This window comes from Muntiacus reevesi, chromosome 6 (assembly GCF_963930625.1).
Source record: "Muntiacus reevesi chromosome 6, mMunRee1.1, whole genome shotgun sequence".
Classification (NCBI taxonomy): domain Eukaryota; kingdom Metazoa; phylum Chordata; class Mammalia; order Artiodactyla; family Cervidae; genus Muntiacus; species Muntiacus reevesi.
Genome location: NC_089254.1, coordinates 92,519,519 through 92,537,393, shown reverse-complemented (window position 1 = coordinate 92,537,393; position 17,875 = coordinate 92,519,519). Strand labels below are relative to the sequence as shown.

The 17,875-nt window shown below is 40.3% G+C and overlaps 1 protein-coding gene across 2 annotated transcripts in view; it reads right to left on the bottom strand.

Moving 5' to 3' along the window:
• Positions 1–17,875, bottom strand: part of EXOC4 (exocyst complex component 4) — a 799,876-nt gene that overhangs the window by 234,029 nt on the left and 547,972 nt on the right. For both annotated transcript variants that reach the window (XM_065939451.1, XM_065939452.1), the window contains exon 11: positions 14,402–14,621. In XM_065939451.1, the coding sequence (XP_065795523.1) occupies positions 14,402–14,621 (220 nt within the window). The remainder of the gene's footprint in view (positions 1–14,401; positions 14,622–17,875) is intronic.

The following is a 17,875-nucleotide window of genomic DNA, read 5'->3' as shown; positions in this document are numbered from 1 at the left end:
GTTGTGAGCAGGACAGGATCCTTGAAAAGCATGAAGAAAAACATCTACTTTACTTGAACAGTTATCTTAAAGGGCCGTTTAACTTTCAAGCTGAGGCAGTCTTCTTCCTCTTCCTTGGCTCACTAGAACATCTCTAAGCCAGAGCTGCACTATCCAGACAGGGCAAAAATGACTTGGGATAAGGACCTCAAAGATTCCCCAAGAACAGCAGTTCTCTGTCTATGCTCATCCGGCTTCCACCAGTCATCTTACCAGGTCAGCAATCCTGCTGCTCACAAGAACTATAACGATCATCTGCTTGGGCTGTCAAGCCAGTCTTCTTCCTTCTTGCTATCTCTTGATGGGATGTTGTTCTTCTTCTCCAGTGTTTAAGGAAGAAAAATATATCTGAAGATGCCTTTGTTAGCAAGTAAAGTCAAATCTATTTCGGGCAAAGACAGCTCTCTAGAGATCTGAGCGACAGAGTGTTAATGCAGTTCAGTCCCTGTCAGCAGATCTGTCATTAGTCATTACCTTCTCTCCTGCTTATCCACCAAGGAGTGGGCCAAGGCAAGATCAAGACAGACAGCAGCCAATCAAATGTCTCAAAATACTTACCCCAAATAAGCCCTGTTACATAGCACAGACTAGGTGAAAACCAAGATGGCCATCAGTGGGCCTGCCTTTACTTAGAAAGTAAATTCAGAATCCTCCTTTAAAACCCAGGGCTTAACTCTATACTGATATCATTCTGAAACAGCCTAGTGCTCAAGCAACTTTCTTAGTACCAAGCAAAGCTGGTGAACAAGTGTCATTGACTGTAATTACCTTCTCATTCAGCAGCCTCTCATGACTTCTCCAGCCCTGTGGATAAGCCCTTCTCAGCCTCTGTGTTATACACTGACCTCATAACCCAGATACAATAAATGAATTCTGGGAAAGTTGCATCTAAATTAAAATCTGTCCCAAATACATTCTGAGAATTGATGGAATGCTGGAGAAAACAGCTGGATTTGTAACAGACTTCAAAAAATAAAAACTTCATATCATTAATGATTTTTATACAATGCATTGGGTTGGCTGCAGATGATTTTCTGCAGACAAAAGAAAAAATGATTTCCTTATTTCTAGCCCCTCTTGGTTTTCTCCAAATGCCTCACTGGCTATACTGTATAGAAGTTAGTTTAAATATATGTGTATTTACACACACACACACACCCCTTTCTCCCATCTAATTAACTGGGGACTTTCTATGAAAACCAGCCAAATGGACAACAAGGTCCTATTTCCTCTTCATCCAGAGATAAGACTATAAAGATATTTATAAAAAATTGATCATATGATGTGCCTATTCCGCATGTATATAAAAATCATCTCTCATCTGCTCACTTCACAGCCTTTTTCATCAGTAGTTAAGGGCAAATTCCCCAGTAGTATCACTCAATAAAGGCAATCTGTAAGTAATAGATTAACAACAAGCATGGGTTGGTCAAGTTCCTATTCCATGATACTATTTTAAGGAAACATCTGGATGGATACTTTTAGAAATTGAACACTTAACACAAAGCAACTACTTTCTCACTTAATATATTTCTTTTTATGTTCAGATTTTCTAAGTAAGATATTAAAAACCTGTGAACAACACCATGGTGAAGTGCTTAGGAATGACTGGGAATTCATTTCTAGGATGACTGAAAAAGAATTCAAACTTACCAGGTTTGGTTATGCTATGGAACAAATTCAGAAAAGTGCTAACTGTAAAATCTGGATAGTGAGCTGTGGGTGGTTTTCCTTCTTTCTTTTTCTCAGTCTTTTTAGATATTTCAAATATTTTCATGATAAACTCTGGGGAGGGGGAATACCAGGTTCTTATATTGGTTGTCCAATCATTTATAAAACAAACTATTGGTAAAACTTAGTGAAGCCTCTCATTTAATAGGAAGTATTTTTCATTTCTGTAGGTGTTTTCTTAGCATCATTTTCCTTAATGCTAATGGATTTTCTGAATGATCATGTAGGTGTGTGGACCAATAATAACAATTATGAGACAACTCAATACGTAGAGCAGTTCAGAAAGCCCTGCCGAATACATGATCTCGCTGTACTCCTCACCTTAATCTTATGAGGTGGTTTAAGCCAGTATCATTCTCACAGAGAAACATGCAGCTGAGGAAAGATAAGTGGCTTGGGTTTGTCTAAGGTCACTGGACTGACAGGGAGACCAGATCCCCATTTTAAATACTTTTCCTACCATGCATGGTGCAATTTACGTGAGTTATTTTCCTGAATAGCTATGAAGAATCACACCAAAAATTCTACAACAAATAAGATGCTTTAAACTAGTAACAAAATTAATCATACAAAAATAACACAACTTGATAATAAAATCTGAAGACACACCCAAAGTCCACATCAGTATTGAAAGATTTAATTTGCTCAGCTGTCTCTGAAGTGGACAGGGGAGAGTTGAAAGCCACAGTGACAATCTGAACAATCAAAAGGAACAAAGGAATCTTGTAGCCCATCTTCCCAGATAAAACCTGAAGCAGCCACTAGCGGTTGGTTACTTGAGGCCTTCATGCATCACGAAGGGCCTAAATAATAATGCTGGTGAGTGTTGTATTTTACTTTTATTTTACCTTTATCAAAGGAAAATTCAAAGTTACTATTTAAGTCAGTATTTCTTTAGGTTTAGGTAAACACTGAAGAATCAAATTAGGCCTCAAGGCATCTTGGTTCTGAGACTTATTTTTAGCACAGTGAGACCATTAGCACCACCTCTCCAAGTTTACAGGGGAGAAAAAAAAAAAATTGATCAGCTCTCTTTTCCACTTAATGATTTCCATGATGACTTCCAGCAGACCTTAAATGGGACTAATCTATTTAGGCTAATAAAAACTAAATCTATTCTGTATCACCGAGCAGAGTGGCAACAACTGGCTGTAATGCAAACACCACTCAAATCTAACAATATTCACATTAACATAATTTGATATGATGAAAACAATATGTTACTTCTGCTGGCCACACTTCCCTGGGAAACCAACAAGAGGTTACTGGCAGCACCTTGACTTAGCCGGGGAGATAATAGGCTTGGGCATCAGTGTAATTATCTCTGGCAAATCATTATACTGTAAGCAGCTGTGTCTACTAACATTCAATAAAGCTTAACTAGAGCTCCAGCAATCACTCAGCCCACCAAAAACTTTCATTTGGAAGCTTGCTGACATCTAGAATTTAGACCATTCTGGGTCTATTGCCTTAACAACATTACTTCTATACTGCTTCCTGCCAGAGTGTTTTCTAGGAAAATATAGCAAGCTGAATATGTTGTATTCTATATAGACTGCTAACAGTTATTAGCTGGGGTGAGTTGAATAGTGTCCTCCCAACATTCCACAGGCAACCTCAGAATGTGACCTTAGTCGCAAATAAGGTCTTTGAGGATATAAATATGGTAAGGGTTGAGGTGAGGTCATGGTTGGATTAAGGTGTGCCTGAAATTCAATGACAGTGTCCTGAGAAGAGACAGAAAAGGAAAAATGGAGAATCTGGAAGAAGATCATGTTAAGATGGAAGCAGGGATCAGAATTATGCTCCCCAAAGCCAAAAAAGGCCAGGACCACTAGAAGACGGAAGAAGCAAGGAAGGGTCCTCCTTTAGAGCCTTTGAAGGGATGTGGCCTCTAGCCTCCAGAACTGTGAGTCCATCAATTTCTATTTTTTAAACCACCAAGTTTGTGGTAATTTGTTATATGTGCCCTGGGAAACGAACATACTAGCTTTAATGATCATAAATATTGCATGCTGTTTCCGCTGCTAACAAATGATCAGTGGGCAAATCCAGGAAAAAGAGGAACGAAGTGAAACAACACCATCTCCTGCTGTCACTCTAAGGTAATGGAAGCAAGAAACACGAGTTACTAGCTGGGTGAGGGAGTACAGAGAACAGGAGTGAGTAAACAGCAAGTTAGTGATGAGAGGAGATGCAGGTTGAAATCTACAAAGAAACAACACGAGTGGTGAGGCATGGTTAGTAGAAGTCAAAAGGCTATGAAGTTGAGAGTTAAGCTGTGGGCAGGTAGCAGGCATCAGAGTAGTCAAGGCTGAAGTCCAGGCATCTGTGACATGGAAAAGGAAGGAGGTATGTTTTACAACCATTATTCCATCCAAACCTTAGAAATGATGTCTGTGTTCCTAGGACACATATTTTATTATTCTTATTTTATAGAGCAGGGGATAGGTATGGAGAGGCGAGCAACTTGGTCCTTATCACAAAAGTATCCACTGAAACATCTGGGATTTAAATCTATTTGTATCTGATCCCAAGTCTTATATATCAAGCTTGATTCAAAGTATCCAACAGATCCTTTGTTACAAAACTGACTGAAAGAACAAATCCCTTATTTATAACTCTTTTGTACTTACTCTCATAGCAGTAATTGATTCCATGGAGTAGAAAGATGCAGGCCAGCGACAAGTGATGCTAATGCTGTCTATATATGTTGGAATCATGTGGACAGCTCATAACACCTGGATGCCCAGACCTCACCCCTGATCTACTGAACCGTATCTCTGGGATGGTATCTTACCCCTGATCAACTGAACCAACTCCCTGGGTGTGCTCAGAAAGCTCTTGGGTGATTCTAATGAGAATTGTTACTGAGCCCCACACAACCCTCAGGGAGCAGTGGGGAGCTCAGAAGGATGAGGAAGAGAGGAGAATGTACGGTTTGCAGGCTGCCTCTAACCATCTCACTTCTCAGAAGAGCTCTGACACACACTGGGGCAATGAGGAAAATGAAAATGTGCTTTGTATGTTTGAAGATTGCTTCAACTTTTTCACTTGCACAGTTTATGGTTTTTTCCTCCAGTGAATGTGGGAATGTAAGCCTCGACATTAGGAAAGCTGTCCTTGTCTCACATTGCTCAACATGAGCCAGGAAACGTACACTCAGCCTGTGTCTGGAAAGAACTTTGCAACATTCAGCAATGTGCTAGACTAGGAAGCAGCTTTTGCTGCCACTGCAAATATTGTTTTTACAAATTTGGCGTCTGTATGAAACAAAGCTGAATCATTTTTTTGAAGTAACTACTGTTGTTTGCCGCAGTGCTAGAAGCCCGCAGCATTAGAGCCCCATTGCCTACCCTCCAGCTGGAAATGCTGGTATTATGTAAGACAATGCTTCTAAAACTTTCACCTCTGTTAATCATTGAGAGGGCTGGTCAGACCAGAGATTCCTGAGCTCCACTCTTGAGCATGGTTGAGGCTGAGGAATCTGCATTTCTCATAAGCTCAGGTGAAATTGGGGTCGCACAGAGCTGGACACAACTGAAGCGACTTAGCAGCAGCAGCAGCAGGTGATATGATGCACCCGTCCATGGACCATACTTCACGTTGCTCTTGTACAAGGAGTATGTGTGTGCTCAGTCACTCAGCTGTGCCCGACTCTGTGCGACCCTATGGACTGTAGCCCACCAGACTCCTCTAACCATGGGATTCTCCAGGCAAGAATACTGGAGTGGGTTGCCATTTCCTACTCCAGGGGATCTTCCTGACCAGGGATCAAACCCTCATCTCCTACAGTGGAAGGCGTATTCTTCACCACTGAGCCACTAGGGAAGCCATGCTCATTCAAGACAGTGCTTTTCAAAATCGAATATACGCACAAAACACCTGGGGATGCCGTATACATGCAGATTCTGACTCAGATGTTCTTGTCCACAGGTCCCTCTCTAAGTAACAAGGATACCAGGTATTCCACCGGCGGGGGTTGGGGGGAGGACCTTTACCTGTATCTTTTGTTCATACAGAAACATGTCCATTCAGCTGTGTGATAGTTAAGGGAGAAAAACCTAAGCATTAGTCTCCTCTCCCCTTTTCTGGGTGGAGCCACTAAAGACGAATAAATCAAATTACATCCCCAAACCAAGGAAAAGTTAGGGAACAGAGAGAATGCTTCCTCATGTCTGATGAGTGAACAGTTGGTTGATTGCTGCGATATATAAGGCATGAAGGGGTATCCACTTTAAACAATCAACTGTTTCCATAGCTGTATGTCTGGAATGCCAGAAGATCTGAGTCAAGAGAAATGAGGAATTTCTCTTAATGGATTTCTTTCACTTGAGTTAGCATGCTTTGCCTTGCAATGGATGGAGGCCACTCTGCAGAAAAAGTGATGGTAACAGAGGACTCTCAGATGGTAAGAGCATGAAGCATAGTTCACCTGCCTCCATCTAACAGCATTAGAGGTATAAGATCTGTTATGTTTTAATTTAAACATTGTCATGATGCTGGGAAAGATTGAGGGCAGAAAGAGAAGGGGACGACAGAGGACAAGATGGTTGGATGGCATCACCGACTCAATGGACATGAGTGTGGGTAAACTCCAGGAGTTGGTGATGGATAGGGAGGCCTGGTGTGCTGCGGTCCATGGGGTTGCAAAGAGTCAGACACAACTGAGCAACTGAACTGAACTGAATGCATGTTAAACTCAAGACGAGGAAACTTATACTGTGGGGGCAAAACCTGCATACACACGCACACACACACACCCATGTATTAACGAAGCCATCATGAGCTCATTCATTTTTATTCGCTCAGCCATTTATTCAATAATGTCTTCTCTACAGCAGCCAAGGCTGTAGGAGCTGTGGATCAAGGAGAGAACCATCTGCAACAAATATCCAAGCTAGTCCATCCATTGGAAAAAGGCTTAGACAACTGAGGTAAGGAAGATGGTTGGCTTTACACTTTTACTTCCCTGTAGGCAATACATGGATTTAGAGTAGTGCATCTCTGACTACAATGAGAATCTGGTTCCAAACTCTCCCCCTGTCCTCCCTGTCTGCTACAGATAGATACTTTTATAAATAACAATTAATTACTAGAAAAAAGGAAAGTTGAAAAACTCAGGGATAAAAACACAAGTTCCAATCTTTTACTATTAGGTTCAAGAGACAATGTCAAATTGCTTAAAAAAAAAAAAAAAAGTCTCAAATTCTGCCCATCTTATAGCAGACTGCTAACAAATAGCTTGGCTTCCTGGGTGGCCCAGTGGTAAAGAATCTACCTATAATTCAGAGACATGGGTTCGATCCCCGGTCCAGAAAGATCCTCTGGAGTAGGAAATGGCAACCCTCTCCAGTATTCTTGTCTGGAAAATTCCATGGACAGGAGACTGGCTGGCTATAGTCCATGAAGTCACAAAGAGTCAGAAAGAGTCAGACAGGACTGAGCATACATGCAAAGGAAAAAAAAAAAAAAGAACAGCTCACATGCAAGCATTCTCTTACACCGAGTAAAACTAAGTTAGAACCCACGGGTTCCAGGGTTAGGTCACCTGGGTTTGAATTACAGTTTTAGTGATGCTGGCTAAATGACTTTGGGCAAATTATTTAATTTCACTGTTTCTCAGTTTCCTCCCCACAATAAGAAATGCCATCTTCACAAAGCTGTTGTCAATGCATATAAAACATTTACAAGTCAATACACATAAAGCACTCGATAGTGTCTGGCTCATAGTAAATGCTATTAAAGTGTGAGTTGTCACCATTATTACTATTTACTATTATGACTGCTATCATTACTGCTTCTACTGTTACTTCTAGTACAATGCTGCTGTATCAGCGGCCAGCATCGATGCAGTTATTTCACATATAAAATGGTGCTTGTAATTTCTTCCTTTCTTCCTTCCTATGTGCCTAGAAAGTAAAGTTATCAATGCAAAAGCACATGAGCATGTGTGTGTGCTCAGCTGTGTCCAACTCCTTGTGACCCCATGCACTGTATCCTGCCAGGTTCCTCTGTCCACAGGATTTTCGAGGCAAGAATACTGGAGTGGGTTGCCATTTCCTCCTCCAGGGGATCTTCCCCACCCAGGGATCGAACCCATGTCTCCTGAGTCTCCTGCACTGGCAGGCAGAGGCCTTACTACTGAGTCAACTGGGAAGTCAATGTATGAGCACATTACGGCCCAAATAAATGCCCCCTTGTAACTGATTGTCTACCCTGACCAAATGCCATTTCAGAGAGGAAAGGACCGAGTGCCCTGGGGTTCTCTGTGTCTGCACATCATGAAATAAACGGAAGCAGCACTGAGACAGCTGTCTGTCCACTGTCCCCGGAGAACCCCATCGGGCTGATGCTTTATGACAGTGGGTGCTGCCTCCAGGGAAAGGCACGATCCTTTCCAGTCTGTAACCAAATAACAGTGAGCAGGGGGAATGGCTTTGAAGGACACAGAATTCAATACTTAGCCCTCCTGCATCTTTCACACATACAGCTATTTCTCCAAGCTCTCTTCTTCACAACTGCTTTGGATTCTCAGCTACAATTACTGTGAATTACTTCTCAATTATTTTTCTTTATATTAGCTACCTATAATTAGCTGGGAATAAAAAAATATTAAAGTGACACTGAAACACATTTAAGAAACACTGAAATTTGAGCACGAGAGAGATTGTTAGAAAACAATCTACAATCATCAGAAAGCCAGAGACTTTCTCAAGATGAGAAAGGAAAATAACCTCCTCCTCATGTGTTTTTTTTAAGCTAACTCTGAGAATATTAAACCAATTTATGGATGTGGTCTAACTCATTTTCATTGTCAAAAATAAAACTCGGAGGAAGAAAGGGAGAACAAAATAACCAAATAAGAAAGCAGGTATCTGGGCTCTGTAAGTGTATTTGGAGATGAATAGCTTGAATGGCTTTTAAGATTTATTCACTTACATGTAGCTATCACATCTGGACAAGGTCAAAGAAAGAAGAGGTAAGGCTGGAGTTCTTAATGTAGCCTCAGAATGGAGTCATTGACTTGAAGAACAAGAGGTGTAGTAACACGTACAAATGGCTGGTGATGAGGTTAGGAGTGGCTTGACAAGCACGCTGGTAGACGGCCCAGAGACTCCGTGTAGCCAGCGGTGTGTGACCCTGACATGGCCCAGACTGTAGTCAACTAGTTAGGAGTTTTAACGTGTCTTTGTTACTCAAGTTGAAAATTATCCTGTCTAATGAGCCAGTATCTTTAGCTCCCAGATTCACCCTGTAGTGCAGTTTCTTTTAAATTCGTCACACTAAGTATATTAAAGTTGCTCTGTACAGCATATGGCATGATACTTGAGGGATATACATACTGAGAGGTTTTCTAATGGAGAAGAAATTAATGATACGGTCAGACATAACATCAAAGTAAACAAGTTTTTGTCACTCTCTATTTCTCATCTTCCCACTCTGACTCTCCAGTTAAGACACTCAAAACCTATTCACTGTGACCATCTATCCACCCACCACCCACATACACATTCATCCAACAAACTCCTGGCACATTCCTCCTGCCTGATAGTGCACTATGCTTTTGGAACTTAATTTCTAGTGAGAAAAGATAGGAAATCAACAAGCCTGTTGCTGTTGTTGTTTGGTCACACAGCCGTGTCCAATTCTTTGGGACACTATGGACTGCAGCACGTCAAGCCTCCCTGTCCCCCACCATCAACAAGCTAGAAAATAAACAACTATGACAATTGTGCTAAGAAAGGAAAAAATTAAAACCTAAAAACAGTGACTTACTAGGGAAATCTATTCACAATCCTAAAAGAAAAACAGAATTCCGTTCAGATGATTAACAGAAGAAATACTAATGAAGAGATAACTTACAGAGGTATAGGCAGCATTGAAAGAAGCATCAAGGGATGTTGAGGCTGCCAGAGACAGCAGAAAGCTCTCATCAAGGACCAAGGAGAGGAAATGGTGTTGTCATAGTCCAGTGAGAGCATTTCCATGGGGAAAATGTTATCTGGCAGGACCTCTCGTTATGGAGGGAGGCACCCAAGGTCAGAACTCTGATCCAAAACGGAGAGGAAGGAGATAAGAGCCCAATCTCTCTTTTTCCTTTTACCCTCCAACTTCCTGCTAGTGCTTCCTATTGGCAGAACCTGATGATACGCCACCTGGCATAGGAGTTTGGGTGACGCATCCATAAAATTTGGCTCCAGTGTTGAGAATAGATTGAGAAGGTGGAGGAAAGAAGATGAAAAATAACCGAGGAAGGGAACCTACTTAGGCAGATAAGTCAGGAAAAGCTCCCATGTGGAAGTGACATGTGAACTGGTACCAAGAGAAGAGGCCGGCCGTGCAAAGAGCCATAGAAGAATGAGCCAGCAGAAGGGTAAGTGAGCACATGTCTTTGCTCTTCTCCTTGTTCTTCATCCCACACTCAGGACAGATCCTTCACTAGGAACGCAGACTCAGACAATCCAAATGAACATCTTCCTAGATGTGTTTCTATTACTCTAGTCCTGGGAGAACTGAATGCCTCTCGTCTATGTTCTCAAGACCACAGAAGACTTTGCTCATAAAAAAAGAGAATGCTCACACTAGGACATTTCCCTACGAGAGGGCCAGCACTTTTACTCATTCTAGTGTACAAAGAAGGAAGAATCAAGGATGACATATGTAAAAGCATTAAAAAAGGCAACTAAAGCAACTATCCCATTTATCCAATTTCTCTTTGAAAGCTCAAGTCTTCCACATTTTGACAAATCCTCATATCATGCAACATATGCAAAAATGTCCTATTATGCCCATCAGTCTCTTAAATGAAAAAACATGGCAAAGATCCAATTAATATACAAAATAACAATAATTGCTTTGGCTCCATTCCTTCATTCTTTCTGGAGTTATTTCTCCACGGATCTCCAGTAGTATATTGGGCACCTACTGACCTGGGGAGTTCATTTTTCAGTGTCCTATCTTTTTGTCTTTTCATACTGTTCATGGGGTTCTCAAAGTGCCCAATATGCTACTGGAGATCAGTGGAGAAATAACTCCAGAAAGAATGAAGGGATGGAGCCAAAGCAAAAACAACACCCAGTTGTGAATGGGGCTGGTGATAAAAACAAGATTCAATGCTGTAAAGAGCAATACTGCATAGGAACCTGGAATGTTAGGTCCATGAATCAAGGCAAATTGGAAGTGGTCAAATAGGAGATGAGAAGAGTGAACATTGACATTCTAGGAATCAGTGAACTAAGATGGACTGGAATGGGTGAATTTAACTCAGATGACCATTATATCTCCTACTGTGCCAGGAATCCCTTAGAAGAAAGGGAGTAGCCATCATGGTCAACAAAAGAGTCTGAAATGCAGTACTTGGATGCAATCTCAAAAACGACAGAATGATTTCTGTTCGTTTCCAAGGCAAACCATTCAATATCACGGTAATTCAAGTCTATGTCCCAACCAGTAAGGCCGAAGAAGCTGAAGTTGAACAGTTCTATGAAGACCTACAAGACCTTCTAGAATTAACACCCAAGAAAGATGCCCTTTTTATTACAGGGGACTGGAATGCAAAAATAGGAACTCAAGAAACACCTGGAGTAACAGGCAAATTTAGCCTTGGGGTACAGAATGAAGCAGGGCAAAGGTTAATAGAGTTCTGCCAAGAGAACGCCGCACTGTTGAAAGCAAACACCCTCTTCCAACAATGCAAGAGAAGACTCTACACATGGACATCACCAGATGGTTGACAGTGAATTCAGACTGATTACATTCTTTGCAGCCAAAGATGGAGAAGCTCTATACAGTCAGCAAAAACAAGACCAGGAGCTGACTGGGGCTCAGATCATGAACTCCTTATTGCCAAATTCAGACTGCAATTAAAGAAAGTGGAGAAAACCACTAGACCATTCAGATAGGACCTAAATCAAATCCCTTATGACTATACAGTGGAAGTGAGAAATAGACTTAAGGGACTCAATCTGATAGACAAGAGTGCCTGATGAACTATGCATGGAGGTTTGTGACATTGTACAGGAGACAGGAATCAAGACGATCCCCAAGAAAAAGAAATGCAAAAAAGCAAAATGGCTGTCTGAGGAGGCCTTACAAATAGCTGTGATAGACACGAAGCGAAAAGCAAAGGAGAAAAAGAAAAATATACCCATTTGAATGCAGAGTTCCAAAGAATAGCAAGGAGACATAAGAAAGCCTCCCTCAGTGATCAATGCAAAGAAATAGAGGAAAAAAATAGAATGGGAAAGACTAGAGATCTCTTCAAGAAAATTAGAGATACCACGGGAACATTTCATGCAAAGATGGGCTCAATAAAGGACAGAAATGGTAGGGACCTAACAGAAGCAGAAGATATTAAGAAGAGGTGGCAAGAATACACAGAAGAACTTTACAAAAAAGATCTTCATGACCCAGATAATCATGATGGTGTGATCACTCACCTAGAGCCAGACATCATGTGAAGTCAAGTGGGCCTTAGGAAGCATCACCAAGAACAAAGCTAGTGGAGGTGATGGAATTCCAGTTGAGCTATTTCAAATCCTGAAAGAGGGCACTGTGAAAGTGCTGCACTCAATATGCCAGCAAATTTGGAAAACTCAGCAGTGGCCACAGGACTAGACAAGGTCAGTTTTCATTCCAGTCCCAAAGAAAAGCAATGCCACTCATCTCATCTCATGCACTCATCTCATATGCTAGTAAAGTAATGTTTAAAACTCTCCAAGCCAGGCTTCAGCAATACGTGAACCGTGAACTTCCAGATGTCCAACCTGGATTTAGAAAAGGCAGAGGAACCAGAGATCAAATTGCCAACATCTGATGGATCATCAAAAAAGCAAGAGAGTTCCAGAAAAACATCTATTTCTGCTTTATTGACTATGCCAAAGCCTTTGACTGTGTGGATCTCAATAAACTGTGGAAAATTCTCAAAGAGATGGGAATACCAGACCACGTGACCTGCCTCTTGAGAAACTTGTATGCAGGTCAGGAAGCAATAGTTAGAATTGGACATGGAACAACGGACTGGCTCCAAACAGGGAAAGGAGTACATCAAGGCTGTATATTGTCACCCTGCTTGTTTAACTTACATGCAGAGTACATCATGAGAAACGCTGGGCTGGAAGAAGCACAAGCTGGAATCAAGATTGCCGGGAGAAATGTTAATAACCTCAGTTATGCAAATGACACCACCCTTATGGCAGAAAGTGAAGAGGAATTAAAAAGTCTCTTGATGAAAGTGAAAGATGAGAGTGAAGAAGTTGGCTTAAAGCTCAACATTCAGAAAACTAATATCATAGCATCCGGTCCCATCACTTCATGGCAAATAAATCGGGAAACAGTGGCTGACTTTATTTTTCTGGGCTCCAAAATCACTGCAGATGGTGATTGCAGCCATGAAATTAAAAGACGTTTACTCCTTGGAAGGAAAGTTATGAACAACCTAGACGGCATATTAAAAAGCAGAGACATTACTTTGTTCACAAAGGTCCGTCTACTGAAGGCTATGGTTTTTCCAGTAGCCATTATGAATGTGAGAGTTGAACCATAAAGAAAGCTGAGCGCCGAAGAATTGATGCTTTTGAACTGGGGGATGGAGAAGACTCTTGAGAGTCCCTTGGATGGCAAGGAGATCCAACCAGTTCATCCTAAAGGAGATCAGTGTTGGGTGTTCATTGGAAGGACTGATGTTGAAGCTGAAACTCCAATACTTTGGCCTCCTGATGCGAAGAGTTGACTCATTGGAAAAGACCCTGATGCTGAGAGGGATTGGGGGCAGAAGGAGAAGGGGACGACAGAGGATGAGATGGTTGGATGGCATCATCGACTTGATGGACATGGGTTTGGGGGGATCCGGGAGTTGGTGATGGACAGGGAGGCCTGGTATGCTGTGGTTCATGGGGTTGCAAAGAGTCGGACATGACTGAGTGACTGAACTGAACTGATAACAATAATTAATGTATACTCATAATTGAAATTCATATTAATACAAATTTTCTTTTGGTTTTATATTTACCTCCAAGTCACTAGCTTAAAGCATGTAAAATAAATATCTCATTGATTAATCTGAATATCTAACAACTTGTTTTACTTCTGTTGCCCAGAAATCATTGCTTAAAATAGGGAAAGTAACATTTTCATATTAAGATGATCATCACTTGAATTAACAAATGATTTGACCTTCAAAAGCTCATTTGCAATGTGGTTCAGATTCACTGTGAGCTAGCCAAATCAGCATTCAAATGGAACTGCGGGTTTGCTGTTGGTCATTGAGGTTAGGCAGAGTCACTTCCTCCCTGTAAATCCTTCTACTTCAGCATGCACTCACCACTGGAAAGAGAATTCTATTCAAGGACAAATTTCAGGCCAATAATGAGGAGTTGCCTGCATGTTAATGAGGCTCACCATCTCCCATACTCAAAACTAACCATTTTCTCTTAAAGATCTTCAGGAGTTTCCATTATCTCTACATTAGTCGTTAATTTCCCTAGTGCCCATTTAATTTATTTCCTCTTATTTTGTCCCTGATGAACATGGAAGCAGATGGTAATTCTTCTTCTCTTTTCAATTTGTAACTCTTGCCAAGTCAATGAAAACTGCTGATAGAAAGAATAAGTTCAAAGAATGTGATTACCTGGAGGAGAGGCCGCTGCACCCCCAGCACTTTCATGGTATCTGCATTAGCCAGGATCTTCAGGGGGTCAGATGTTTTCGTGACTCCTTCAATCTCCTTGTTGATCTCAGCCAAGACCTGATTGAGGAAGATATTTTTGATGTACACGGTGAGAAACTCTCGAAGAGGACACTGTTTGGCAGGACCAAGTCCCAGGGCGTGCTCTATCTCTTGAATAAATCTGGAAGACAAACAGAGCACAACCACTGTCAAACATATCAGAAAGATAGTTACAGAAATATGACCAAACATGGGCATCTCTGCTTGCTGCTATGGAGAGATCTGGGGAAATTACCAGAATTCTAAACAAGGGCAGGCCACTTTAATATCCACCTATATATGAGTCTGTTTTTTAAACACAAGTTATTTCACTTATTCAAAAGAAACAGAAGGAAACAGAAACAAAAATTTCAAAATAGTAGGGAGAAAGGAGAGACAAAAATATTTATTAATTCAAGAAGGAAATAAAAATATAAGAAGCAAAAGAAAGTGTGATAAACAAAAAACAAATTATGATGCAAAGTAAAGAGCAAACCCCATACTGCATATTTCTTAAGCTCTATATATGTGTAGACAGAACTTTCGAAAAGAGAGAAAATAAAGGATATTGTTGTTCAGTCTGTAAGTCATGTCTGACTCTTTGCGACCCTATGACTGCAGCATGCCAGGCTCCTCTGTCCTCTACTATCTCTCAGAGGTTGCTCAAATTCATGTCCCTTGAGTTGGTGATGCTATCTAACCATCTCACCCTCTGCCACCCCCTTCTCCTTTTGCCTTCGACCTTTCCCAGCATCAGGGTCTTTTCCAATAAGGATAGTCTTTAAATTTATGACACTAATGTGGGTTGAGAGGTTATGAAAGGAAATAGGATGGGAGTTCGGACAAAGGAGAAGTTTAACTTTATTTGTAATGATCAATTTCCTTTATGAAAAACACTTAAAACATTTATAGCAGAATGTTAACTGTCAAAACTCACAGATGCGTACGCAGATACTAGTTATGCTATTCTTTGTATTTTTCTATGCTGAAAGCTCCTGCTTTCATGGTTCTGATACGCACAAATATAAGTTACTAGAGTTTAGCGAATCACACCAGTACAACAACAGGATTTGAATTCCAGTTACCATAGTACATTAACTGTGAGTAGAGGCATGAAACAGCAACTCCAGTGCTTCAGTCCAAAAGTTTCTATGTAAATAACTGATGTTCATCATAATCAATGACCTGTCCTATCACTTCTTTCTTTCAAAGTCAAATCAGTGAACGGTCACTTCACATCTGTTGCTCAGTTCATAGAAAGACAGCAATGTGGGTAGCCACTGTCTTCTCGTCTCTCAGGGATTAACCCCTGTGACAGTTTACAGAAATTGATAACTGAAAAAGGGAATTAGCTAAAAAAAAAAAAGCTAAAAGAAAAAAAAATCTAAAAGTAATACTGGGAGCAAAATTTGATTTGAACCTAAGTGGATTTACAGAAGAAATAACAGACCCTGGGAACATGTGAGAGGAACATGCAGCCAGACAGAGGGTTAACTTCCTGACCTTAAAAGAGAAAAACAGTTGTGACGAAAGAGAGAAAGATGTCCCAGAGGAAGTGATGTTGACCAAAATATGTTACCTTAGAGAACTCTTGGAGGTATTTCATGACATTGAAAAGCAAAGAATAAAATTCTGGCAGCTGACCCAAACTGAGAGGGAAGTATGACATTTCACTAAAGCAGAGAAAAGATTTTTGCTGTGTATTGTAAATGACCCAACAAGAGGATGGTGGCAAGCACTGTTCAGACTCCTCTTGGTAAGACTGTTTTTGTGGCCAGGTCATGTGACATATGGGATCTCTTAGTTCCCAGATCTAAGGGATCAAACCAGTGCCCCCTGTTGTGGAAATCTTAGGAAGTCTTAGCCATTGGACCTCCAGGGAAGCCCATTCTTGGTAAGATTTTAACAAAGAAACAAAACTCTGATTCTCAATGTTTCTAATGTTACAGGGTACTAATACATATTAGTTTTATTTTTCATTTCTGTATATATTTGTAACTGATAGTAAGAATTTTTAACGTTTTCACACCAAAAAATTTCAAGTCATGAAACAGTTGTGATTTTCCCCTATTGATTAATAATACTGCTTTGCCTGGTGAGTTTTACAGATCTACAATGTTCTGTAAAGCAAGAAAGGCCTTGCACTTTAAATTTTTCCCCAAAGAATAGAAGTTAGATAAAATGAAACAGAATCTAATGAAATAGAGAAAAAAATTAGTGATTAGCTGGGAAGATCTATTTGCAACCTATGTCACAGACAACAGGCAGTAAAAAAACCAAAGAACATAGTAGAAAAATGATCAAAAGACATGAAAAGACATTTTACAGTGAGTGAACATTAAACAAAAAGAAAAAGTTTTAACTTCATTCATAATGAGAGAAATGAAAGGTAAACTACACCGAGATACCATTTTTTATACCCACGCATCAGCCAGTTTCCAAAAGTTTGAAAACACACTGTTGGTTTAAGTGTGGGCAGAGAGACATTCTCATATATTATTGATGGTCGTGAAAAATGTTACAACCCTGATGAAGGACAAATTGGCACTATCATTCAAAATTACAAATGTATTTCCTTTTGACCCAGAAATCTCACTTCTGGGAAATTCTTCCAAAAGCTATTATCTGAATATGGATGAGATGACCTATGCACAGGATACAAAGATCAGTGCAGAATTGTTTTTATATCCAAAGATTGGAAACAACAGAAAAAATCCATCAGTTAGAGATCGGTTAAATAAACTATGGTGAATCTAGACACTGCAATACTGGGCAACAACCCAGCTCCCAAACACGGAAGCTTTTGATGACCTTACCTGCAAAGATCTCTAGTACGTATATTGTTAAGTGAGAAAAGCAAGGTGCATACCAATATGCACCTTTGTATAAGAATTATACATTTATTTGTTTTATTATAAGAATTACACATTTATTTGTTTTATTATAAAGACATCCTGGAGGGTTCATAAAAAAATTAGTAAATGTGAGTATTTATAGGAAGCAGGGATTGGGGGGAGAGTCTCACAAAGGAGTGGGAATGCATTTTTCTATTATAATTTTCATAATCATTTGACTTTAAAAAAACTGTGAATATATTAGCAACTCAAAATTAAATTAGACAAAATAAAAATTATCTACATTTATCAAAGACTCTATTTCATAAATTGCTTTCTAATGAGATCACATTTAAAGTTTGGGGTATAAATGTTCCGTAAGTTCAGCTGTTTAACCTAATAAAGAGTTTCCTTTACTTAATAAACACATACATCATGGTTACTCTTCCATATCACCACTTAAACGCTCCATTAACCTCCAGGCCCTCGGAGCAGAAGTGGGGGTAGGAAAGAGAACACAGAGGATTAATTCAGTGGAAAAGTCACCCAGGAAAGTGGACAC